This window comes from Heterocephalus glaber, unplaced genomic scaffold (assembly GCF_053883595.1).
Source record: "Heterocephalus glaber isolate CG9 unplaced genomic scaffold, H.glaber_assembly_v1.0 deba00001592, whole genome shotgun sequence".
Lineage (NCBI taxonomy): Eukaryota > Metazoa > Chordata > Mammalia > Rodentia > Bathyergidae > Heterocephalus > Heterocephalus glaber.
The window spans coordinates 1,056,759-1,083,605 of record NW_028258367.1 but is presented as its reverse complement, the minus strand read 5'-3'; the positions used below and the strand labels follow the sequence as shown (position 1 = coordinate 1,083,605).

At 36.5% G+C, this 26,847-nt stretch overlaps 1 protein-coding gene across 1 annotated transcript in view; it reads left to right on the top strand.

Moving 5' to 3' along the window:
- Window positions 1-26,847, top strand: part of Arid1b (AT-rich interaction domain 1B) — a 431,446-nt gene that overhangs the window by 325,001 nt on the left and 79,598 nt on the right. Inside the window, 1 exon segment of the mRNA XM_087193427.1 lies at window positions 19,515-19,604. Coding sequence (XP_087049553.1) covers window positions 19,515-19,604 — 90 coding nt within the window.

The window sequence follows — 26,847 nt, the reverse complement described above, 5'->3', positions numbered from 1 at the left end:
TGCAATTCAGTTGGAAGTATCATCACAGATGGAAATAATTGTCACAGAAAAAAAAAATTCTAGTGATAAAATGTGCTTCATTTCTTGGGCCTAATTAAGTTAGATGTAGAGTCCCTTATCTTCAGTTACTATTTTGAATCCATTTCACACAAAATCCAAGGATCATGTCATTTAAATTCTGCTTGAAAAAGGCAAATATGTAGAGAACTGAACCTCGGTGTATAGTTGCTGGTTTTGTTTTTGTTTTTGCTTTAGAAGCAGCTGAGGAAAATAACTCAGAATTTCCTATTTCAATACTACTGACCATGACGTTGGGCCGGATCTTTGCCCATATTGCTTTCTTTTTTATTTTTATTTTTTGGTTTTGAGAGAGAATCTTTCTGTGTAGTTCCAGCTGACCTTGAATTCACTATATACCCCAGAATGGCCTCAAACTCACAGTGATCCTCCTGCCTCAGCCTCCCAATTGCTAGAATTACAGGCCTGCCCCATATACCCTCCCCATATGGCTGAATTAAAGAATACTAATGTATTTTTCCTTTTGCCTGGAATATCCATCCTACCTGTTATCCTGGCAAACTATTTCTCCTTCACAATCAAACTGAAATCTGTTTTTTTTTTTAACCAGGTCTTTACTGACCACCTCCGGCTGGAATCACCTCTCCCTAGGGTACTTGAGGGCAAGAGCAACATCCTCTCTTTTCATCACCAGTGCCAAGAACAGTGCCTGGCTAGCAGGGTATGCTCAGTAGACGAGAGCCAAATTGAAGAACACCAGTTTTGGAAAATGTACAAATCCAAGGAAAGAAAGTTCTAAAATTGATTACTTATATAACTTTCCTCCTATGGCTTAAAACAATCTGCCTTTGGGTTTTCATATTTTATTTGATCGTTCTCCCCTCCCTCCCACTTAACTGTGACAGTTATTCTACTTTCTTTCCTCTTAAAAACAGAACTTGAGCTGAGTATGACAATGTATACTTGTAATTCCAGCACCCTGGGAGGCTGAGGAAGGCGGCTAGCAAGTTCAAGTCCACCTTGAGCAATTTAGCAAATTAGCAAGACTCTGTCCCAAACATTAAAAATAAAAAATACTGAGTGTAGGTCAGCATGAAGGCCCTTGATTCAGTCCTCAGTAGCATAAAAAAAAATAGCATTCCAAAACTTGTTAATCTAAACTAGACCTTTACATATTTACAACTCTACCTGATTCTAATAGATTATATAGACAGAAATTGTGCCTTTAAATGTTGCAGCAAAATTCTGGAATTCTCTAATATCCAGTTTTTTCGTTGTTAAATTTTTAAAAATAAAGTTTTTAAAGTCACATTTTCACAGAAAATGGCCAGTCTAGAACAAATTCTTTGTGCAAGTTTTGTCACTACCTGGCTAATATTCCCATTGCCACAAAGCCAAAGCCACTGGCTAGATGAAATAGTGAAATTCTAGCCAGAACTAGAATTTCAGCTCCAGCAATACATAAATAACAGACTCCAGACATTTGGGAGTGAGAAGTAAATAAAAAATGATATTTATTAAAGTGATGCACAGTATTTCAAAAGTATGTATATTTGCTGAATATTTAGTTAAAATCTGAAATGTGCTTTTTCTGGGGTAACGGATCAAATTCAAGACCTCATGCTTGCCAGGCAGGCCCTGTGCTGTTGAGCTAAATTCCCAGCAGTTGAAATCTAAAATAAAAGTATAAATGGAATACATGAGGATGTGATAGAGATCATATTCCTTCCTCTCCATTCCTCATGGTCTTTTTCATACCACCCTCAGAATGGTTCCTGTTATTAGAGGAACTTGTGACCTGGACACAGCCTAGAGAATTTAGCTTTGCCATTGGCTGGGCCCTATCTCTGGCCAAATTTTATCCCTGAGAAGATGCTCACTGCCTTGCCACCTGGGCCACCCCAGTGCTAGAGGGGTTGGTGGTCCTGAGTTGTCTCCCAAGACCCACACTTTCGAAGAGTTGGGTGTTGCTGAATCCAGGTTTCATCCTGCATCTTTTACCTCTTGGAAAAGCATTGCTTGAAATACCCAAGGTATGTCTTGCAGGGAACTGTGATGTCAGCAAGCTAAGCAAGTCTTTATTACCTTTAAATGTAAACGGGCTGGGGATTCAGCTCAGTGGCGGCTCGCCTGCCTCACAAGTACAAGCTCCTGAGTTCAGGTACTGGGGGGGAAAAAACCTTTAAGTGTAAACAATAGTGCTACTCTTTTTAAAACTCCAAGTTTTTCAAAATAACACAGTGCTTTATTTGTCTCTTCACTTTTAAAAGTTTTCTAACAAAGGTTTATAAGTTTTATCACAAAAATATTCTTTTATTCTTCAGCATAATACAAATGGAATTAATTTTAAAAGCTTTTAGAATAAAATATATTATTTTTGTGCTTAAAATTGGCAGTTCCATAACTAGGAAATGCAAGGGGTGATCAAAATATACAGTGAATTTTTAAATTAAAATACTGCACTAAAAAATACATAGCCATTAATCTCCTTCAAAATTCAGCCCATATTGCTGAATTAGAGAATAATGTGCTTTTCCTTTTGCCTGAGATATCCGTCCCAACCTGTTAGACCTCACTTCAAACACTCTTCGAACACACTTATTTCATTGTTTTGCCACTTTCTTTTTCCTGAAGTTAAAATGACCATGAAATTAGTAAATATGTTGAATCTATTCAGGACATCAAGGCAACCAAGACAATAAAACTAAAGACTCATGAAAGAGGACTTCCAGAACTGCCTCAGAAAATGTCAAGAACAATGGGATAAGTATATTTGAGGCAAAGGGAGGATTTTGAGAGGGATTAATAGCAGTACTTTGTTTACTATACTAAAAATTTTTAATTTAATCATTCACTGTATTTTTTTTTAATCACACCAGGTATACAGAATCCAGGTTGCCCAATGTGTTCTAGTGTTTTTAATGTGTTGGTCCCGATTTTATATATTCTGTGCTGCTTTCTTCCAATTCCAGGATTCCCAAAATGTATATCATTTTTCCCTCCTCTCACATCCAGGAGCAGTCAGGATTCTTGCTGATCAGCCATGTGTACCACCTTTGGCCTGGAAAATGTGGTCCCTTGAATCCTACAGGCCATACCATGCACTTATACAGTATATTCTCTTTTAGATGCAAATGACTCCAAAGGAGGGACAGGGTATGTGGCACTTTCATAGCTACTCATGTTTACAGGCAGAGTTGTCACAGAGTGTTGGGACCCAGAATGAAAAATTTGTGACAATGAAGGATGGAAGTGAACAAAACTTTTATTAAAGGAAGAAAGTGCCTGGGCTTTCAAAAGGGCTGTCTCCATCTGACAGTACAGAACAGCTATCAAGTGGAAGAAAGGGAGCAGGCAGGCACTCAGCTAATCTTTCTCCTGGGGGCCCAGGTGGACAAATTGGCAACCCTGTTCACAGCTTTTTTTCCTGTCCCCTTTGTATCATAAGAACTGCTAATCGGATCCATGCTGCTGCAACTGTGGTTAGTTATTAACAGAATAAAAGCAGATTTCTTCAAAAGAGCGGGTAGGGGAAACGACTATACAAAATTGCAAGGTTGTTAGAATCTTAAATGCACAGCAGTCGATTTTTTCCCCTTATTCTGAATTATACGATGAATACAAGTCTTTCGTCTGTCACCATACCCATTTCTTCAGAAGGCAGCCAAATATTAAACTTCTTAAACAAAAAAGGAATAATATTGAGGAGGAATAAAAATGGGTAAGGGGAGCTGATTAGGTTTTGTTTTTATTAATTTGTCCTAGTGAGAGAAATGTAAACTGTCTGCTCTATTTGGTTTCCCTCTCCTGCCTCTTACATCAAAGCAAGGATTAAAATGGATTTAGTGGGTAGCTGTTCCACATTTCATGTCTGGTTCTCCATGAGTCAAGTTCAGAATCTACCACTTTTGCAGTAGACAAAGAGTGCTATGGATGTAGCCTTGCTGGGTAGGTTATGTTATATCCAAACACATAATATACTTTCCTGTCCACAACTGGGATTTTTACAAACCTAAAAGATTTTTGAATTGTAGACCAGAGTTTTAAAGCTATGAAAAAGGGTGTATTTTGGTGAGAATGACAGATTTTCAGAGTGCTAGTTTATATAGTTCAACTCTTTTGACATTCAGCAAGGGGTATCTCCCTGATCCTCCATGTCCCCAAAATAAAAGGGGTTACTGTTTTCAACCCAGTCACATCATTGTACCTATTACTATTTCCTATTCCTGTCTTCACACCTAAAGTTAGCTCAGGTAAACTGATATAGTTTCCTTGAAGTTTTGTCTTTTATTTAATGGCTATTTTTTCCATAAAGGAAAATAGTTTATTTTTTTGCTAGAGTTATTAGGAAAGAACAGGTATACTAAATATTACTGGCATACAGAGTGATTGTCCAGGTGTGTATGCCTGTCGCTGGGTCAGGCCAGAACTTGCAGTCCCACACCCCAGAACATTTAGCCATATGGTCCAGGTGAAAAATGTTACATCTTAATGCTCAGAGTCTACTGCATGTAAATGCTTTCAGAGAGTGGTTTATCTGCAGTCAAAGCTTCCAGTCATCTGAACAATAAAAGTCTGAAAGTCTGTGTTTAGCCTTCTGTTCTCTGATTTAACTTGTCATGTGCCTTGGTAGAGCCTTTTTAGTTTCCATGCCTCAAGTCATCTGTAGAAAAGTGTCTACTCTAAAAGACTCTAATGGGTATCAAGTGATCAAACTATTATACTGACTTCTATGTGACAGACATTATGTAATTTAAGTATATTTAAATTAATGAAAGAAAAGGTGGTAATAGCAAAAATTCTCATTGAATCTAGTAGAGTAGACGAACAACAATGTATTATTGAAAGTTTGCCTTTTAATTGAGGAAAAGTACCCAAACACCACAAGCCAAAGCAGAAGTATTGGCAGGACTCCTGTGGCTGACTGGTTTTTACAGAGACTACATTATACTCATTTCTGATTTTTCCTTGTTACCTGATAGGCCTTTGTAGCTGATCAACTTGGGATTCTAGCAGAGAGGTTTATAAAAACGCTCATAGCAGTAAGGAATGAGGAGAATAGCTGAAAAATCTTAATCCAATAAGTGTTTGACTGTTTGCTTAGAATAACGGTATATTGAAAAACTGTCAGGTTCATAAAATCAGAAATCTTCTCATTCCTTTAATGGCTCAGGTGTATACATATCAGATAGTCCTCTGGAGCACTGATTTATATGTATTTTAAGGACAAAATGGAACTTTTGAGCCATAACATGTGTAACATGGAGAGGCTTGTGTTCTAAGACAGGCTTAACTCTAAAACTGGAAATGTGAACTTGCTGTGGCCCTGCATCTTCTTTTAGAGTGGAGAGGGGAGTGCCTTCTTTTCTGTTTTATACTGTTATGTTTTATACAGTTCTAGTTGGAGGTAGGACTATTTCACAATAAAGAACAGGGTTAAGAGTGTGCTTACAGTCACTGCCCCCATACACTGTACCTAACACCATACCTTTCAGCATAATTGAGATTATTTTTAAAATACATAGAGACACGCCTGCATACACCGCACACCAAACGATCCTAAGTATTTTAAATCTATATTCAAGCACCTCAGATAAACTGGTAACTAACCATGAAGCTGAGACATGAACAGATTCTGTATTTTAAGTGTCTGCTTTGAAACATTTTGAAGCTGTATTCAATCAGCCTGCTTCTTGATTCTGAGAATGAGTTTGTTTTAATCTTGAAGCAACTGAAATAGAAGACCCTGATCACAAGGATGTTATATCAAAATAATTTGTTGACTTTCCAACTCAACTAAGTAAGTGCCTAAGACTAGGACACTTGATGAAGTTAGGGACTACCAAAAACACATTTTTTACTCTAAGCAAGTCTGGATGATCACAGTTGCCAGGGCAGTTTAGCAACTTAGCATGATCCTGTCTCCCAGAAAAACAAAACAAAACAAAAAATGATTTGAGAATACAGAGCAGTAGAAAGGCCCTGGCTTTCACCCACAGTATGAAAAAAATTTTTCTCATGTACATCATTAGGCATTATATATGGTAGTTTAAAAAATGACTGGTGAAATTATTGCAGAATTGCTTCATCCCATTGTGATCCAGTCTACTACTGAGGTAGATAAGGTGCTTAGCAATTTCCATAGATGTGGAGTACATCATGCAGTACCATATGCTTTCTTTAAAAAAAAGTCAGATTTGTCATTTATCATGGCAGAAGACATTCCTACCCAGTACTTCATGTTTCAGAAACTGAAGGATTAACTAAATAGAGCTCACAGGAAGAATTTATATGGCTCTCACCAGTGCGATTGGCAGAGTATAAGAAATTCATGCTCCAGGAGATCTGTAAAGTCAGTCTGTGGCATTGAGACCATAATCTACTTTCAAGATTTGAGAAGGAGCTGACATCCATGAAGTGATACCAAAGTAAAGTGATCTAATGTCTTTGTTTTGGATACAACAGAATTGAATAAAGTCAGAAGAAAGTGTAAGATGAACATTGATCTTAGTGATGTTGTATATTTGGTAGCAGTATTTTGTTTTTGTTTTCACACCTTAGGAGTAAATGACTCCACTAAGTAGAGGAATAAGTCAATTGCTAATTGCTGAAAGTGGTGAAATGCTTACTGATTTTGTAGCACTATTCCAGAGAAAGAACTGGTTCTAAATTATAGAGCTATTTGCAAAGTGTCCCGAAGCAGTCTTTATTTTTTCAAAAAATTTAAAACAGCGCAATCTGTAATTCATATGAGTTCACAAACCCTACTTTTCTAAGATTAGGTCTGTCTTAACTCCTGTCAGTTTCAATGAATTTATAAATAGAGCCCAAATCTTTGGCACTAAGCACCTCATGCTGCTCACTGTGTATCCTGAAGATCTTATTAAGGAAGATTGACCAACAAAGTTGTCCAGTTTCCATGGTTTAATATGTCATTTCATGTTAATTATAATAAGTCAATCTTCTTGAATTACTAATAGAAGAGTATAATTCAGGACATTGCCCTGTACATAAGTACTCTGGATTTTCCTTTTAAATTTATTTTAGACATGCAAGCTTACCATCTCCAACTTAATCTGAGAATGTGTCAGACAAATATATATAGGTATATAGTTATATTCCTCTCTTTCTATTCCTTTATTTACCTTTGTCCGAAGTGATCTAACATGGGGAAATTGGGGGAGGTGGTGGTTTCTGGTGCTAATACTGAAATCTAGTCATATCTGTTATTCAGGCTCCATATTTGCTCTATTGACCAAAAGGGGATGAATGGTTTGTTTGCCACCAGCTCTCATAGTTCACAGTTAATGTTCTGGTACTCTTTGAGTTTCAATAATCACGTGCTGTACTAATGATGAGAGGAACTAACACAAAGAAATTTTTACCTCAATAAAGACTTAACGTGGAAGCCTGTTCATCTCATGCTTACTCTCTGCCATCCCAATACAGTAGTAGTAGAGCATAAACTTACATGATAGCAACTGATCAGTAGTATTGATTTGCTTGTGTTGGTCTGACCTAAGAGTTGGGAAAATAAAACTGCAAGTATCCACTTACCTAAAACTTTACCTTTTAAGGGTAGATGCTATTTAAATCTTAGACTTGTGCTTATATTAAATGCCAAGGAATTCACTGCATCTACTAGATCTGATTTGGTGATGACATAATCCAATTTCTGTTATTGACATGTATTTGTTTTCATGTTCTTGTTAAATATGAAGGAGTATATCAGTTTTATATCTCATTCCTATTGTTATTAAACACTGTTTTGTCTTTATTGCCCTTCTGAGTAAATGTCCCTGAATGTCTTGGTGATACTGTCATTTATTACAGGGGCCAGCAAACTATAGCCTGTTGGACAAATCTAGCTTATTACCAATTGTACATAAAGTTAGATTTATACTGTTTCTTTTAAATGTTTTCTATAGCTGCTTTTGAACTACAACAGCTGAGTTGGATAGTTGTGACAAATAACATCAGGCCTGCAAAAGCCTGTAATAGTTTGCCTAATCTTGATTTAGACTAGTAACTTATAAAGATCTAATTATTAGTTTGAGCTTCCTTTTTGAAATAGTCAGCTGCACATTTATTTACTCATTCATTCATTCATTCACTGGACAAATATTTATTGAATACTATGGGTCTAGTTCAGGAGATACAATTTAGCAGGAAATAAGACAAATTTTCTGTTATCATGGAATTTACATTAGTGAGATGACAAATAATAAACAGAGGTAAATTGAGAACTAGGAAGAGCTGATACTGCATCCAACTTAAGAAACTGAGCTTTATACTTGTTAGTATTGACTGCTTTACCACTTTGCTCTATAACATGCATTGAGCTATAATATATTCACTTATTAGCTCATCCATTATAAGTTATATGGATGTATACTAATTTATCAAATACATACATATTAGCTAATTTTCTCCTAACTTTGTTATATACTAAATCCCAGTGCCTTGCTGCTAGAACCATTTATTTAGTGATGACTATCTTGATTGAATTCTTAAAAGCTGCTTTTAGTTAGAAAAATTACCCTCAAAACTCAGCATGGTATAAAATTGTAATGAATATATTAGCAAACAGAATCCAACAGTATGTTAAGATACTAATGTCCATGACCAAATAGCATTTATCCCAGAAATTCAAGGTTGGTTCAATATTAACAACTCTGTTGATGATATATAAAAATAAAACTAAGCAGAAAAAAATCATCATCTTTAACAAAATTCAAAACTCAATTGTGATTAAAAAATATAAACACTCTGACTGGGGATTTAGCTCAGTGTTTCCTCTGCCTGCCTTGCGAGTGGTAGGACCTGAGTTCGATTCCTGGTACCAAAAAAACCCAACAAAACAACAAAAAATATAAACACTCAAGGAAGCACAAGTGAGGGATGCTTCTTCTAAGTGCTGAAGTATGTGGACCTAAGTTTTAATTATATAATGAGGAAACTTAAGAGACATTTTCACTAAAGACATAATAAGGCAAGGATTGCCACTATCTCCATTAATATTCAACAGTGTACTAGAGGCAGAAGCCAGTGCAGTTAGAGAAGAAAACTCAAAAGCATAAAAATGGGTATAAAAGAAATAAAAACCTCTCTTTGTAACTGATGTAATAATATGCCTGTAAAACTGAAGAGAATCGATTATAAATTAGTTTAAAAATTCAGTGTAATAGCCAACAGTTAAAAGACATAATAGTAGGAAAAAATCTCTTTTATAAGCAACAGGGAAGATTAAGTGGTACTAATTTCACATAAAGAATGTAAAACTTTGTACCTGAAAGTGACTCCAGAGAGTCGGAAATTAAAAGTATTTCTTGTTTTGAGGTAAGATGAACTCAAGTCATCAGTTCTCTCCAAAGTAACTTATAATTTCAATGCAATACCCATAAGAATACCAGTAAGCTATCACATAGTTAGACGAGTTGATACTAAAGCTCATATAGAAAAAACAGATATGCAACAAAACCTAGAAAAATGCTGAATATGAAAAGGCAGGGAGTAGGGGGAGATCTGTCCTTATTAGATGTTAAAACATTGTTTGAAGTCATTGTGATTAAAAATAGTGTGGTGCTGGCACATGAATAAGACAAAGCAGTGAAATCAAATAGGAAGTCTAGAATTAAATCCAATATATATGAAAATGTGGTAACTTATGAAGGTGGCATTTCAAATCACTGGGCTAAAGATGAATTTTTAAAGTAAATAATAGTGGAATAATTGAGAGACCATTTTCAAAAAGACAGAATTAGATCTATACCTCACAACATAATCAAGAATAAAATCCAAATAGGTGAAAATGAAACTATGCAGGTACTTGAAGAAAACTATGATGAATTCCTCTTGAACTATGTTGAAAAGAGCTTTCCAACTATAAACTCAAAATCCAGGGCAATAAAAGTAAAGACTGATAAGTTTTACCACACTTATTTAAAACTACATTACAAAAGACACCATAAGCAAAATCACAAGACAACTGACAAACTAGGAGAAAGTATTCACAGCTGACACCATAGAGAAAAGGCTAATACCCCAAAAGTACAAATCACTCTTAAAAATTGAGGAACAAAGGCCAAAGGGCATAAAACCAACATGGAAAAATGGGAATAAGATATGAGCAAACATCCCTCAAACATGGAAAAGTAGTCAGATTCACTCCAAATTAGATTGAAAATTGCTAATGCCATTTCTCACATAATGGCAAAATACAGTATTTAAAAACAGTGACACTTTCTGTTAGAGACATTATAGAGATACCATATCTTCATACATTACTATGGCAGTGTAATTGGTACCAAGTTTCTGAAGGTACGTTTGGAAATTCATAACCTTTTGATTTAGCAGTCCCACTCAAGTTTACTCTTCAGATTGACCTCCAGTAATACAAAAATACCTATTCCAAAGATTAGAAGCAACCTAAATGGATGTACATAGAAGAGAGTTTAGTAACCTATGGAGCACTCACTCAAAGTTGAACATTGGGGTTATTTTTAATAATGAGGAAGATAAAGAAAATAACATAAGGAAATATATAAGCATTCATACAAAATAAATATAGGAATGATAAGCCAGAAACTGAAGATTAGTTATTTGTGAAGGGCAGTTTGGAAAGGGCTAAAAAGAAGGTGAAATGGGAATAGGGTAAGAAGGTTGAGCAGCTGGGCATGATGTCACATGCCTATAATCCCAGCACTTGGGAGGCTGAGGCAAGAGGATCACTGAAAGTGTAAGACCAGCCTGGGCTACATAATGATTCCAAGGCCAACCTGAACTACATAGTGAGACCCTACTTCTAATAATAATAATAATAATAATAATAATAATGATGATGGTTGAGGAGATAATGACACTATATATAACATACTGTTTTTGTATAAATTAACTCCTAAAACCTATAGAAGTATTTCACATACCCCCAAAATATTAAAATAGTTACACTCAATCAGTATGTAAATGAAACTCAAAGTTGAATACAAAACACTAATAATGCCTTGTTTTTTCATGAGGCTATAGTTTAATAACTCTAAAATAATTTCATATGTATAATAGAATCAAATAAGCAAATCTTTAAATAATGAGAGTTGAATTTGTCACAGTTGAAAAAACTACAAATAAGGCTAAAGTGCACTCTAGTTTTGGACTGGAAGTACAGATATTTACATAAACTCACGCTTATACATATATACATACACAAATATCAAAACATAGGTACATGTATATGGGTGAGTTTTAGTGTTCATATATATAGTTCCTACCTCTGCCCACTGAGAGGACTAAAAGCACCAGCACCCCAGTAACTATGAGGCAAACAAGTACCCAGAGCTTATTTGCAGAATACTACTCTCCAATAAAAGAAACCAAGGCTTCTGTAAGGGCTGGGGCAGGAGAAATACAAGGTGACCCTGGAGTATGTTGTGCTTCTAAAGAAAAGTTAGAGGGGAGCTTGTCTGCAGAACACAAAGACCAAGTGAAAAAGACTTCTAGTGGCCAAAGCTGAAACATTTTGAGCAACAGAATAATGATAACACTGGATTTTAACCCACAGAACAAAATATTTTTGAATGTGTTAGTTTTCTGTTGCTCTATAAGAAATTGCCATAAAATTTAACTGCTTAAAATATTACACAGCTTCCAGGGCCAAGAGTCCAGACTCAGCCAAACACAGTCCTCTCTGCTCAGGGTTTCACAGGGCTGTACTGAAAAGTGTGTACAGTCCATGTTCTCATTTGGAGGCTCAGGTAGATAAGAACCTGCTTCCATCCAGCTTCCTTCAAATTATTGCAGAATTCATTCCCTTTTGCTTATAGAAGTATATTAGTCAGCTTCCCATTCCTGGAACAAATACCTGAGCTAAATCAACTTAAGAGAAAAGATTTATTTTGGCTCACAGTTTTGCAAGCCTGAGTCTGATCTGTTGGCCTAACAAGTTCCTTGCCTCATGGTACTCAAGAAGAAAAGAAGAAAGAGTAAGAGACTGGTATCCCACAGTCTCCTTTGTGAGCACACCCCCAATAACCTAAGACTTCCCACTAGTCCCCACCTGTTAAAGATTTCATCACCTCTCACTAGTGCCAACCTGAGAATCAAGCCCTCAGCACATAGGCCAGTGATGGCAAACCTTTTAGAGCTTTCAGTGATACAAATAGCCCGCTGCACTATGTGTGCCATAAGTTTGCCTCCACTGATATAGGCCTTTGTATAACATTCAAGATCAAAACTGTAGCAATGAGTGAGACCCTCAGGTTCTGAAGAACTTCTGTCCTCTTCTTGTGACTCAGTTCACATCGTAGGCACTTAAGCCCTCAAGTCAGTCCCATACAGTCATCTCCCTTTTGATCATTTAAAAATTACCTGATTAGGAAGTCTAATTGCATTTACAGAGTGCATTCACTTTTGCTACACAAGATAACGTAATTACTACAGTCATAGTCCATCATATTCTTGTCATATTCTTTGGTTAGAAGCCAAATCAAAAGTAGGAAATTACACAGTGGTGTGACTCATTGGAGGTCACCATATGGTGTCTACCCCACAGTGAGTCCGTATGGCTATAAACAAAGAAGAAAGTAGAGATAGCTTATCCTCAGAATACAAATCCAAATAAATGTAGAAGGAGAAGGGAAGTGGAGAATCACCATTAGCAAACACTACTCCAGTAAATGGCGTAGGCATGATTTTGTGTACATGCTAAAATTAGTAGGTGTAAGTTTGAGGAAACACAGGATTTGCAGTCTCAAATGACTCCCTTCCTATATTTATCAATTACAAAGAGAAAGTGAGTTAGGAAAATAACTCCTAACCAGGTGTGGTGGTTAATCTTCACTGTCAATTTGACTGGTATAAGATGCTTAGGATCTTTAATCCATTTTGATTTTAGTTTAGTGCATGGTGAGAGATATAGGTCTAGTTTTAATCTTTGGCAAGTTGAAACCCAATTTTTCCAGCACCATTTATTAAAGAGGCTCTCTTTCCTCCAGTGAGGGTGTTTGGCTCCTTTGTCGAAGATGAGATGGCTGAGTGTGTCTGGCGTTGTTTCTGTGTCTTCTAATCTGTTCCACTGGTCCTCAGGTCTGTTTCTTTACCAGTACCATGCTGTTTTTATCACAGTAGCGTTATAGTATAGTTGCAGGTTCGGGATTGTGATACCTCCTGCAATGTCTCTGTTACCTAGAATTGCTTTTGCTATTCTGGGTCCCTTCGTGTTCCAAATGAATTTTTGGATTGTTTTCTCAAGGTTCGTGAAGTATGCTGCTGGGATCTCAATTGGAATTGCATTGAATCTATATAGCAGTTTTGGAAGTATGGCCATTTTCACTATATTAATCCTTCCTACCCCGGAGCAGGGAATGTTTTTCCATTTTCTGATATCATCTTCAATCTCTCTTTTCAGAGTGCTATAGTTTTCAGAGAAGAGGTCTTTGATTTCTTTTGTTAGGTTGATTCCTAGGTATTTCAATTTTTTGGATGCTATTGTGAAAGGAATTATTTGCCCTATTTCTCTCGCAGTGAGTCTGTCATTCATGTAGAAGAAAGCTATTGATTTTTGTGTGTTGATCTTGTAACCAGCTACTTGACTGAATTTGGTTATTAAGTCTAGAAGACTTTTGGTGGAGTTCTTGGGTCTTCTATATAGAGTATCATGTCATCTGCAAATAATGACAATTTGACTTCTTCATTTCCTATCTTTATTCCTTTTATTTCTTTCTCTTGTCTAATTGCCATGGCTAATGTTTCCAAAACTATATTGAACAGGATTTGACCCCACTATTCCACTGCTGGGGATCTTCCCCAAAGAATTAAAAGAATCATACCACAGTGATATATGTGCACCCATGTTCATAGCAGCACAGTTTGTGATAGCTAAAACTTGGAAACAGCCCAAATGCCCATCAGCTGGAGACTGGATCAAGAAAATGTGGTGTTTTTAAATAAAATGGAGTACTACTCAGCCATAAAAAATGAGGAATTAGAGACATTTATAGCTGAGTGGATGCACATTGAGGCGATACTCTTAAGTGAAATAAATAGGACACACATGTATACATACCGAATAGTTTCTCTGGTGTGAGAAACTGAAAGTGTAAATAAGGACTAAAATGTATAATAGGTAATGTGAAATAGGAAGAAAAGGGGCAAAGGGGAAGGAAGTGGGAGGGCTAGGGGAAAGGATAGAAGGGAATGGGATTAATATGAGAAAATGGAAAAATAGGAACAAAATCTTTGTAAATAGGGAGGAATAGAGGGGTTCAAGGGAGGGCTGGGCAAAGGTGAAAAATAAGAGCTAAGAGAGATTATTTAAAGGTGCAAATTTCCAATGATGAATGTCATTATATTGTATACCTAAAATGTACCAATGATTCGAATGAGTAATCGATAATGCAAAATAGGAAGAAAAGGTCCAAAGTGGTAGGGGTAGTGGGAGGGGCAGGGGAAAGGAAAGAAGGAAAAGGAAAAATACTGAGAAATGGAAAAAATGGAAATAAAGTCTTTGTAAATAGGGAATGGTGGAGGGCGTGAAGGGAGAGCTAGGAATGGGGAAAAAATAAGAACCAAGATGCATCATGTAAAGGTACAAGTTCCCAATGAGAAACGTAATTGTGTTGTATTACCTAAAATGTACCAATAAAAGAATTTAAGAAAAAAAAACAGATGCTTAGGAAATTAGTAAAAAACACTTCTGAGTGTGTTGTGGAATGTTTCCAGAGTTGATTGACAGGCCGGCAGATGGGGGGGGGGTGCCCTGATTATGGATGGCACTCACTCTCTAGTAGAATTTCAACCCAGGCAGAATGAAAAAGGAAAGAGGAGAAAGCCACTTTGCATTTGAAAAGCTCCATTATGCTTAAGCAGGTACATCTTTTGCTACTGCCATTCCCTTTGAACATCAGATTTTAACTGCTTTAGCCTTTCAACATAGATTCACACCGGTGACTCCAGGAAGCTTCCAGGCCTTCAGTTTTGAACTGACACTACATCCTTAATTTCTCTTTTTCTGAGGTTTCCACCTTCCTGGCCTGAGCAGATACTGGATCCTCTGGCTCTCAAAAACCAGCTTTTTGTACTAACATAGTAGAAAGATGCCTTGAGGGCATCTCAGGTATTGGCTAGACTCCACCAATGGCTGCTTCAATGAGGTAAACACCTTTGAAAGACTTTGCTTTAAGAAAGGAGCTGCAGGGTGCCCAGCTCATTCAGAGCTACTTAGGGAAGTGTTTCCCGAAATTCAGAGATCCAAGAAACCAGAAGCTGCATCCATGTAGTACTGGTTTTACAGGCATGCAAAATACGTGAGTTATAGGGTTATAGAGCCTTCCACCCAGATTTCAAAGAAAGATGTGGGAGACCAGTCAAAAATGTGTGACAGGATCTGATTCCTGCTGAGAATCCTCTGAGAGGAGAATCCATAAAGCTGTGAGAGTGAAGACAAAGGTACAGTAGAGACCCCAAAAAATGCAGATGCCAAAAAGGTGGGTCATTTGCCAAGGAAACCTGTAGGGAATGGGCAGAGCCAGCCACATGGGCTACAACAGAAAGACCATAAGGGCAGGACAGCCTAATCCCTTTAGAGCTTGCATCTTGCCACCATATGACTTAGATGGTGGACATGTAGCTATGGCATTTACTATTTGCCTTCTGGGTTTCAGTCTGCTTTGGTCTGATTGCTTTCTGTTCTCCCCATTGCTCCCTTTTGGAAAGGGAATGTTGCCATGGTATGTTGGAAATATTTAATTTTCTTTTACATTTTTACAGCTCAAAAGAGTTTGCCTTGAGTCTAAAAGGAGACTTTGGGCTTATAGTTTGTGAGCAATACTGAAACTGTTAAGACTTCAGTGACTCTTTAAGATGAATGAAATGTATTTTGCATAAGGAGATGGACATAAGCCTTATGTGGGCCAGTGACAGAATGTTACTTATTAGATCTAAAATGTTTCTCAGTATTCTAATGTATTCAGAAGTGGAGCTTGTAGAAGGTGATTAGATCATGGAGGAGTAGTATTCATTAGTGGTTACCCCAATGATGAGTTCATAGCTGAATGTGCTATTAGGAGGTATGGCATAGTTGGAAGGGGTAGGTTACTGGGGCATGCTGTGGAAAGGTATATTCTTGTCTGCATCCCCTTTCTCTTCTCTCCTTTCTCCTCTTTCTTACTCTCCATCCTGGCTGTCATGGGTTGCACACCTTTTCTCCACTATACCATTCCTACCTTAGAATCAGCTGACAGAATGAACTGAGAAGGGCATGATGTTTTGTTGTCTGCTTCCCAAAATGCATATTCTTATTTCAATGATGAAAATATGTCAGCCCAAACCAGATTGGGAATATTCTACACAATAATATTCTGCAAAATATTCTTCAAAAGTATAAGATCATAATGCATAAGAAAAGATGGAAGGACTTTTATAGGCAAGAAGAAACTAAGGAAGAATAACTATGTACAGTGTGGAATGATCCCAGAGAAAGGACCTTTACTGACACATTGGCAAAATTCTAGTAAGGTCTGTAGGTAAACTTTTCTTCTAGATAATTATGTCAGGTTATATAGGATGTTTCCTTTAGGGGAGGTGGACTGCAGGATGTAATCTTGACTTTGTGACTTTTTTCAAAATCTAAAAATAATTCAAAATTTAAAAAAAATAATAGTGTATACTTAGGCTATATTTTTAACTCAGCAACAATAAAAATTAAGGTAACTTATTGATGCTTCATGTTTCTTGCACCAAATTTTTGCACAATAATGTATATGCAGTTAGTAAAGAATAAATAGGTATAAAATGGTGAAATTTATTGGAACTATAGAAGTATAATTTTTCTCATTTGTATTTATTTCAATTGTGCTATATCATTATTGACACAGACAAAAGAAAAACATAGGACTTTTAAAAAAAAAACTGTTTGAATCTAAAGACCTCATAAAATTGGTTTGGTGACTTTACATGCCATATTTTCTTAACATAATTACCGCATTATTTAAAAGGTTTGACTTACCCTAACACATAGAACAATACACAGTTTTGGAAGTGTTTACTTAATTCAGTTGATTGAGAGAACTCTAAATTTTCTTCTTTACATGGACCATAGACATATTATATCTTATAAGCACATTCTCTGAGTCATCGTCTGCTGTGGCAGTGCTTGTACCTGTGTGTGTGGAAGATGTTATTATCTCCTAGTAAATATATTTACTTAGTAATTATGGAACTGGGTAAAAAGGTAGAAGACAAAAGAAATTTAAATTGGTTTGGACATATCTGTCTTTAACATCAAAACACTATTACTTACTTGACATGGTGAATTTAATACATGGATTTCTCATTGCCTTGAAAAGACTTTGCACCTAGAATTACACCAAACAACTGTAGTGGTGGTTGGCTGCAACAATATTTTATCGATTGTGGGATAGGTTTCTTATAGCCTTTTTTGTATTTGCTTGAAATATTGTATATAAGAGCAGTGCCTTGGGCATGCACAGTATAAGCTGAGATGCCCTGTGTTAACATAGAATTACTATTTGTTTTTACAGTCATGAGTCTATGAATCTATCCTGTCATGCAGTAGTGAACATTATAATGTAAGCACTTACTGTCTTACAGCAGCTGATTCCCCCGTGACACCCTTAGTGTTTGTCTGTGGAGTGCATTGAATTTCTAAATGGACTGTCAGATATTTCATAGGAAGCCAGTGACCCCACAGTGGACACACAGCCACTTTTGTAGCTCTGTAGCCAAGTTGACCAATAACTTATGTCCAATACTTAACCTTGAAATTCTTTTGGTCCAGAATGTTAAAAGCTTTTACTTTACATTTCATTATTTGTTTTTAATACTAACGTACCATAAATGTCTTTGGCAAAGCATATGGTTAAACAGATTCAGTGCTGTTGCTCAGGCTTTTTACGCACTGGTTATAATGCTCATATAGGAACTCATAGTGGTTTCGCAGTTCCTATTTCTTGGTGTCCATAAATTCAGGTCTTTAGTTTTTGCTTTATTTGAGAACAAAATTGGCAGTGGAACATTCAGAAATATATTCATAAGTTGTATGTTCTTCTCTAAAAGTGAGATACCTAAAGCCCCTGAAAACAATTTGAGGATTGTTTTACAGCAATATATTAATAGCTGTTTATACCTATTGTCTAAACTAAAAATCATCTTCCTGTCTCTGCTTGTCACAGATACAGCCATTATTAGTTAATCATGAGCAGCAGTCCTAAGAGAAGCTGAGAGAGACACCATGTTATAGCAACACATGACAGTTGTTGCTTGGTGTGCGTTATTACCTCCACTGGGGTAAACTGGTGGTGATCTTCAGGATGTTCATTTCCTTCTCTACTGTGATATGGTTCTTTTTTAGTGATATACTTAACTGTGGAAGAATAAATCCTATGAGATCAAAGCAGCTAGCTTTGAGCTAGCATGATCTCATAAATACCATACCAGAGAACTGTGCAGATATAAATATATGTATATACACATACATAATGACATACATATGATATATATATGTACATGTGTGAATCTTTCTTTACCTTATTTATTGTAGTAGAAGGAGAGGATAGAAGATAAAATTGCGTGGTCTTCATGCCATGAATTCTAGTGCCTTGAGGATTGTGCTAAATTCAACACTTTTTAATTCTAGTATATTTTCAGTTTTAGAAACACATCTAACCTCTGAGCTAGAAAGTGAGTTGAGATCATCAACTACTTATGATAATTTTTACATTTCAAAATCCTGTCTCTTGCCTTATGTCATCTTTTATCAATAAAATGCCTTTTCATTCATAGTCTGAAATTATGATTTATTATATATTCATCATGGTAAGTGAGGGATTAAAAGAGTGCAAGACATGTTTCTTCTCTGAAGAAGTTTACATTTTACATGGAAAAGATAAACATTAAATACTTGTAAGTGGAAATTAAATAGATGTTCTTGTTTTATTAGCAATAAAAAAGATGCAGAATAATATTTCCTTTAGTAATAATTATACTGCAATTTATTTAGTATACCCATTGTGCTTTATGTTTTGCATTGGAGGTCTTCTAAGTTTATGTTGAATCTGATTGACTGTGTAGATTTTTTTTAAAGTGTCAATACAACTATATTGATTGGATATTACCAGTGAGTAGTTGTCAGCCATTCTATATACCTGCCCACCTGAAGACTAATTAGGACTTTAACAAGCTGAGTTTGGCTTATCAGTCTTGTATTTTGATAAATGTGTTGAAGTGTATATCAGAAGGTTGATTCATCTGTGAATTTGAGAACTCATTCAGTAACAAATTTCCACAGATGTGTTGGTAAGTACATTTGTCATTTTTACTCTTCATTATATAGATAAAAATAGTTGATATCACACATTTTTTAGCCCTTTCTCTTTGTGAGTCCTTTTGTGATCATAAAATTATATGTAACTATCCTGGTTTTGCACAGTTGCAATATTAATGCAATGGATTTGCCCGTCCCCACTTTCCCTCCTGTTTTACAGGCAGTCAGATGCCACCTCAGCCACCTGGAAACCAGTCAGAATCCAGTTCCCATCCTGCCTTGAGCCAGTCACCAATGCCACAAGAAAGAGGTGAGTCTTCAGTTTACATCCTACCTGCCTATCATGCTTTGAGTATTTAAGGCTTACCTGATTCCTTATAAATGCATCACCTTATGATTCCTCAAAAAGTTTCTGTGTGTCCTTCATCAGATAAACAAGAACTCTACATAACAAAATGGAGAGGGTGGATTCTTTCATGTGGATTGGGTGACATTTTCCCAAAGTGCAGTTCAAGGGCCAAAGAATATGTCTCTGTGTAGCATGATGAAACAGAGTCTGGATGTAACTATAATCTGATTTGATCTACATATGTACTGATAACTAAATATGTTTCAGTTTGGACATTGATCCCATTGAAGTAAATTTTTAAAATGTATGTGTGCACGCACATGTTTTTGCTGTTTTGACCAGCCACTTGTTCCATCACATTTAATAGTAAAATTATAAACTCACTGCAAGACCTTAAGATTTAAAATTGTAAGGTCTTTGAACTGGAGCCGACCTGAAAGATCACAGTGCAGCTATCTCAGTTTGCAGATAAAGAAACTGAGACCCCTAGAAGTTGTCATGACCTTCCTCCTTCCCAGAAGCTAGTATCTGAGCCAGAAAAAAGAACTTGAGATTTTCCTGAAACTTTTGAACAGATGTTTTCCCACACCAGCAGACTTGCTGCACTTCAATCAGTGCTGGTAAAGCTTTTCTTGGTGTTACGTAGGTGATGGTGGTGATTGTAATCCAGGCTAGTGTAGACCAGGGCTCCTGTACCATCTGTGGTGCTGCAGCAGGTCACTTCCCATGGCCTGTGGTTTAAGGCCTGCCCACCCTGTTCCTCAAGAGATACCATTTTCCTCTATGTAGATTTGGAAGCCAGACCATGCCAGCTTGGTGACTGATACTAAAATGATTCTTGATCCCTGATATTTATGGTTATTTCTATAAGAGTGGTAAAAATGATATAATTTGCTGCTTATTAGAATTATGAGATCTAAGGCTGGGTGTGGTGGTGCACACCTGTAATCCCAGCACTTGGGAGGCTGAGGCATGAGTTCAAGGCATGGGAGGATTGCCATGAGTTCAAGGCCAGCCTGAGCTACATATTGAGATTGAGGCTGGCCTGAACAATGTAGAGAGACCCTGTCTCAAAAAAAAGAATTACGAGGTCTAAGTTATTTCACATGTTAAAAACTCAGCAGTGTTTCAGTTAGCAGTGCCAAAGAAAAGGTGGTCTTACCTATACATCATTTGTGTTGACATGAATATTTAATAAGGATAAAATTAATTTTTCATTTTCTCATAACTTATTTAACTTTTTAATTGTAATTTAAGGTATAGTTAATACTTTCATTCCTTATCAAAATGATATGATTTGTTTTAATCATGAAATAGTTAATGTATTGCAAACTTTATAGTATATGCAGGTCACACACAGGGCATATTAAAGCTTGTTGCTGGCCTGCGTGGATTCCAATAGAAAGGCTGAGCTGTGACATTTAAACTCTGCATTTCTAACAAGCTCCCAGGCACTGCTGATGCTCAAGGTTTGAGGAACATACTTTATGAAACACTGCCTTATCACTATTCTCTTAACAGTCTCAATATTGTGTGAACATGAGCATTTGTTTCTCTAAGCCCTCTCCTGCGACCTGCTATGTGTCGCTCTGTAAGTTGCTCCTCTACATCAGCTTCTCCTGTGGCTACAACCATCTGGAAGACCTTACACAAATTCATAGAGAGCTTACCAGTGCTACACTCAGGAGAATTGCATACACTCTGTTTCTTTGGCTGTGGGGTGCCTTCTATGCATTGCTGGCTCCTGGAGGAGGAAAGAAAAGGAAACTCCTGCACTGAATGCTTGCTCAGGCCAGACCTAGAGCTGGGAATATTTGTCATTTCATTAATCCCTAGTGTGGCTCTTTACCAACACTCACGCTGATGTCACCTGTGTGTCAGGGTAAACAGTTCCTTGGCAGGAAGCTCTGCAGTGTTAACCTTAAGGAAGTGCTAAGAAGGCCAAAAAGGAAACCTCTTCCTGCCTCCAACAGCATCTTTCCAATCCTTATAGCTGATAGGGGTCAAGATTTGAAAATGTAGAGAAGCAAATATGAAGGGCAGGATATTAATGCACTTTAAAGGCAAAAATCTAGGCATTTCCACTAATGTAACTTCATAGAAATTATCATGTTTGTGAATTTCTTCCTCTTATAGCCTTTATTACATGTAGTATGATTTAAGGCAACATGACAGATATGTAACAGTCTGGGTGATTATTATGACCATTTTCTTCAAGAGGCAAATATTAATTTTATAAGCTGCTAAATCTGAATTGATTTTTACAAATATTTCCCTAAACCTTCTCCAAAAGACTGTGCCTAAAGTGTATGTACACTCTATTTTGTGCTTCCTATTGGTCAGTCAACCTCCTAAAAAGCAAAACTTCATATTTTCAAATGACTTATAATCTTAAATCATGCATTGCCATACATGAGTTAAATGTCCTCTGAAAGTGGGTAGCAAAGGTGAAAACAAAGTGACTATTATTTGTGCAAATTTAGAAGAAATGTTAGTTCCTAATATTTGATACAATATAAAAAGACTTGTTTTACCATCATTTGATGTGTACCAACCAGCATACCTGGTAGTTGACAGATCAGGTGAAATCATAGTTTCTCTGTTACTCAATGCTGAAGTAACCAAGTCAAACAGTTCCTTTTACATTTACTTTATTTTAACAAACAAAATGAAGATAGTAAGATTCCATAGTGTACTCATTTTCTTTAATGTATCAGAAGATACATTTTCTTTCATGGCAAAGACAAACTCACTTTGACACAAGCCCACCAAACAAGAGGTGATGTACTACTGTATGGGGGTCCAACCCAGTATCCTCATGGGGCCCAGTGGTGTTGATTTTGCCACCCTGGAGCTAGTTCCCTCCAGGCTCAAGCAGCTGCATTCATGCTCTCTTGTCATTTCTTTCTGCTTGGTTCCTGTTGTACCTACTCAGTAAGAACATACATTATAAATTATATACTCGGTTTAAGAGTTTCACAAACCTCATACTGTCCTGGGATCTGAACTACCATTGGTATCTGTGGCCAGTTTGGTGCCCGTATACCCTGAATAATACTAAGAGGCTCTCCAAGCCCTGCAATCCCCACCCCACCCATCTCTAATTCAGTAGCCTTTTGCCAGGTAGTTCTGCTATTGAGTCTCATCAGAGGACATCAATCACCAATCCATTCTTCACACTGTACATAGATGAAAACAACTGTAAGTTTCTACAGCTTTATATTTATCATACATTTAAGGTATTTGTATGAGTAAATATGGATGTAGCATTGAAGGTTACAAAAAGGAGAGAAACACTTCAGATGTTTATTGGCCTGTTTATTTCTTTGTGTAGTGTTGTCTCCTTTACATTTTCACCTATTTTCCAATATAAAACTTGATTTAGTACTTTTCTGGTAGAACCTTTTACTAACTGGGCCAGGGATGTAGCTCAGTGGCACCTTGCCTGCCTGGCAAGTGCAGGGTCCTGAGTTTGATCCCCCATACCAAAAAAAAAAAGAACATTTTACTAACTGAATAAAGTAAATTAGTTCAAATTATTTAGTCTTCATTACTGACATAAATTTAAAAGAAGAAAAGTCAAAACTTCAGTTTAGTATTCTATAGTAATACATTTGCCATTTTGTTCTTATTGTGAATCAAATCTTCTCTCTCTAAACCTCATATAACATCTGACAAAATTGCTGTTAAAATCACCTCACTAAAAAATTAAATAATATAAATTTGGCTACTTAAGCATTGGAGGAACAGTAACAATAACCATAAAATACTAAAATAAATTTTAGAAGAAAATTGTAGTGAACAAGTTTAGATTAGTTTTACTCCTCTTAATCTTTAACATGTAATTCTTACAATTCAAAATAGAGCCATAGGAAATGACTTATTAATACATTTCTCTGTTATTCAACAGGGCTTAGAGGAGTATCCGAGTAGATAAATAAGTATAATAATTATTAACGTTAAAGAGATCACATTTTTAACTCCTGTAACATGTTAAGCTTAATGAAACTAGCAAATGTCCCTCTGGTTTATTGGATTTTAGGTGAAAATGCTGAAAGAAGGCTTATTTATTGACAGATGTAAAGGGATCAGAATTAATTTTTTGAAAACCTATTAATTGAATTCCCTTTTCATTTTCACAGTGGTGTCTAATTAAATATTCATGTTAATGTTGGTGGCTTTCCGAAGGTCTCATCTAGATCTAGATTCTCAAAATCAACACAGGTTGTTTAACCCTTTTCATCTAGTACACCAGCAGGGACTTCCTGAGCTAATCCCACAGTGTTTGAATAATTAGAAGGTAGTAATGAGGATTTAATTAGTCCTTCAGATAGGCTAGAACAGAATCCCCAAGAACTTTCCCTCTCGGACATAAATTGTGAGAAGAACTGATGCTGCTGCGGGACTGTGATGTGCTAGGAAATGTATTCTGTGCTGTAGGCAGTTCTTTGGCACCATTCTGTAACCATCAGATCTCCACAGAGACTTCCTGGGTGAAGTTTTCTGGAATTGTTGAATAGCAACACAAGGTCTTGATTTCTATCCCCCTTGCCAGCTACATGAGGACCTGTCCATTTGATGGGCAGGTTGACTGTGCCTCTTGGGAGTTGATTGTCACTCTATCTGTGGTACCAAAATTAGTCAAGCTGGACAACTTATGTTTTCCCCCCATAATTTGTGGAAGGACCAGGAAAAAAGGAGATAACAAAATTTTGCATTTTTATAAGTTTCAGGTACTTTGTCCAACCATATAGGGTCCTTGATAGCTGTTTGTCAATAGACTCACAAACACCTTTGGAATCTAATCTTCACAGTGATGCTTATCAGTAACTGTATTTTTTTTTTTTTTTTTTGGTACAGGGGATCGAACTCGGGTCCATGTGCTTGCTCAGCAGGCGGTGAAACCACTGAGCTAAATCCCGGGCCCCATAACTGCATTTTTATAAAAATAAGTAGTGCTGTCACCCAGCAAAAGTATATAATAGATAGAGGTGTGGTTGTTCTATGTGCTGCCACAAAAAGTGAATCAGAATTTCTATATTTCAACACTTTGAGGTTTCAGACTTTTGTGTTTTATGTAGACGATTGAATAGAATATGTCTTCATTCTTCTTATATTTTTCTTTTATTAACCCAAATATTATCTGTCTCGGTATAATTGTTCCCACTAATGGTGCATTTTAGCTTCTTTTCAAAGTCTGAAAAGAATTCCTCTTAAAATTTGTAGCCACATACGATCATACAACAGATCTTTCTCTTAACTTTTTAATACTGTTTCAGGGAAGAGATGTGTAAAAATGAATTAAATGTCCTTCTGTGGATTAGACAGAACTTCTTGAGGGCCTAACTGGATCTTGTTTCTGTTCTATGACAATGACAGAACTTGATTTATGAGATGTGTTCAACGCATAAAGCCCGACAGACAGGATTCATTCAGCTTTTACACCATTCCAGGATTTCGAGACTTTTCAGGTTTAGGGCTCAAAACAACCAAAGATTAAAATACAACCGAAGATTAAAATATTTATTTTTCTTATATTATACAAACTTACCTTTTGGCCAGTGTAGATCACGGTAAACATTTTTATCTCCTACCTCCCTTTTCTGCACTCCATTCTTCTCAGCGATATTTCTCCCACTAGACAGCCACTGGTGTCCTTAACTGGAGTCCCTGTATCTGGAGTTGGACGCTAAGTAAATTGTCCAGTGGCCACCTCTACCTACTCCAGCCATGTTCTTTATAACCCATAGGTATTTACTTGGAAATTAGTGAGAATTTTGAAGTTTTTAATGGTACCAACTTTTTATTGAGGTAGTTACACCAAAAATTGGTTCTGAAATTTTAAAAATTATTTTTTAGTACACTAACTGACCTTTTATTGTCAACAACAAATTACCAAGTCAGCATTGAAAAGAAGGAGGGACATCAAGATAACTGTCAAGGAGTTAGAAGTAGAGTGTGATATTTTGTTCTACATTTGCAAAATTATAGATACTATTTTGTTCCTCTTTCTATTGGATTCTCAGTTTTAAGTATGACAATAAATCTCCAGATTCTGAGAGGTTTCATAGGATATACTGGTTGTTAGAAAATGTTCTCATAACATACCTAGAGTTCTAGAGAGATGATAAGTCATTTTCCTACTGTGTGCTATGTACGTATAATAGATCAAGTGTGTTGAGCCATTAATGGTATTCTGCCCTCACCCCAGATGCAGTCAATGCACCTTCTGCTCTTAATTGGGGATCCCTTTTTTTATGATCCATGAAAAATGAAAATAAACTCTAATGAGAAGTTTTATACAAGACAGAAATCTAGACATTGCTCTAGAAAGCTGTTTCTAATTTCTTGAGCCTCAGAATTGTGCCTCTGGGCTAGATTGTGGGCCAAACCAAAGCTCATCGGTAATGGAGAAAACAGTGGCCAAGGTTTTGGGTTAGTTTTATCATCAAGTTCCTTTTAAGTCTACGGTCCAGAAATGTGTTCATCAAAAATCTGGGAAAACATATATCATGTACAATAAGTCAATTTTATATTCATGGAGCATCATGTGTCTTTTAGAATATTTTAAAAGAAAGATAGTTTCGTTACTTCTATTATGTGCCATAATTTTTTTAATTGCCAATTTAAGTGTGCTTTTAATAGTTAACATTCATTTGTAATGGGCTCATTATTCTTCAGTGATAAGTATTTTAGAACATCTGGGTCTTAGGTAATTCACCATTGTGTATTACAGGCACTGATTTATACCACCGTTTTTCTCTTGTTATTTTTATGTTCTCTGCCTCAGTGTAAAACCATGGTCTGCCTTGTGTCTGCCTTTTTTCCCAGTCTTTAAAGCTAAACCCATCCTTGATGATTTTTCTTCCCCATCTTCCCCAAATGAATGAGACCCTGAATTCTGCAAGCTCTTCTGTAATGATTTCCACCCATCTCCTAATTCTGAGCATCAATACTATCCGGATCTAGCCCACCAATGTATCTTCAGCAAACTCCAGCTCTTCTTCCTATCACTAGCCTTATTCACTCTCAGTCCAGTTTTCCATTCCACATCTAGAGTGGTTTTTCCAGAAGACTGGATTCTCCTCATAAATATCTTCAGTACCTTCATTTTGGAGAAGGGTAAACTGATTTTCTCAGTTGAGGCCCTGCCCTGTCCATCCCTGGCCTCCCTTTCTAGTCTGCCTCTCATTACACACCTATC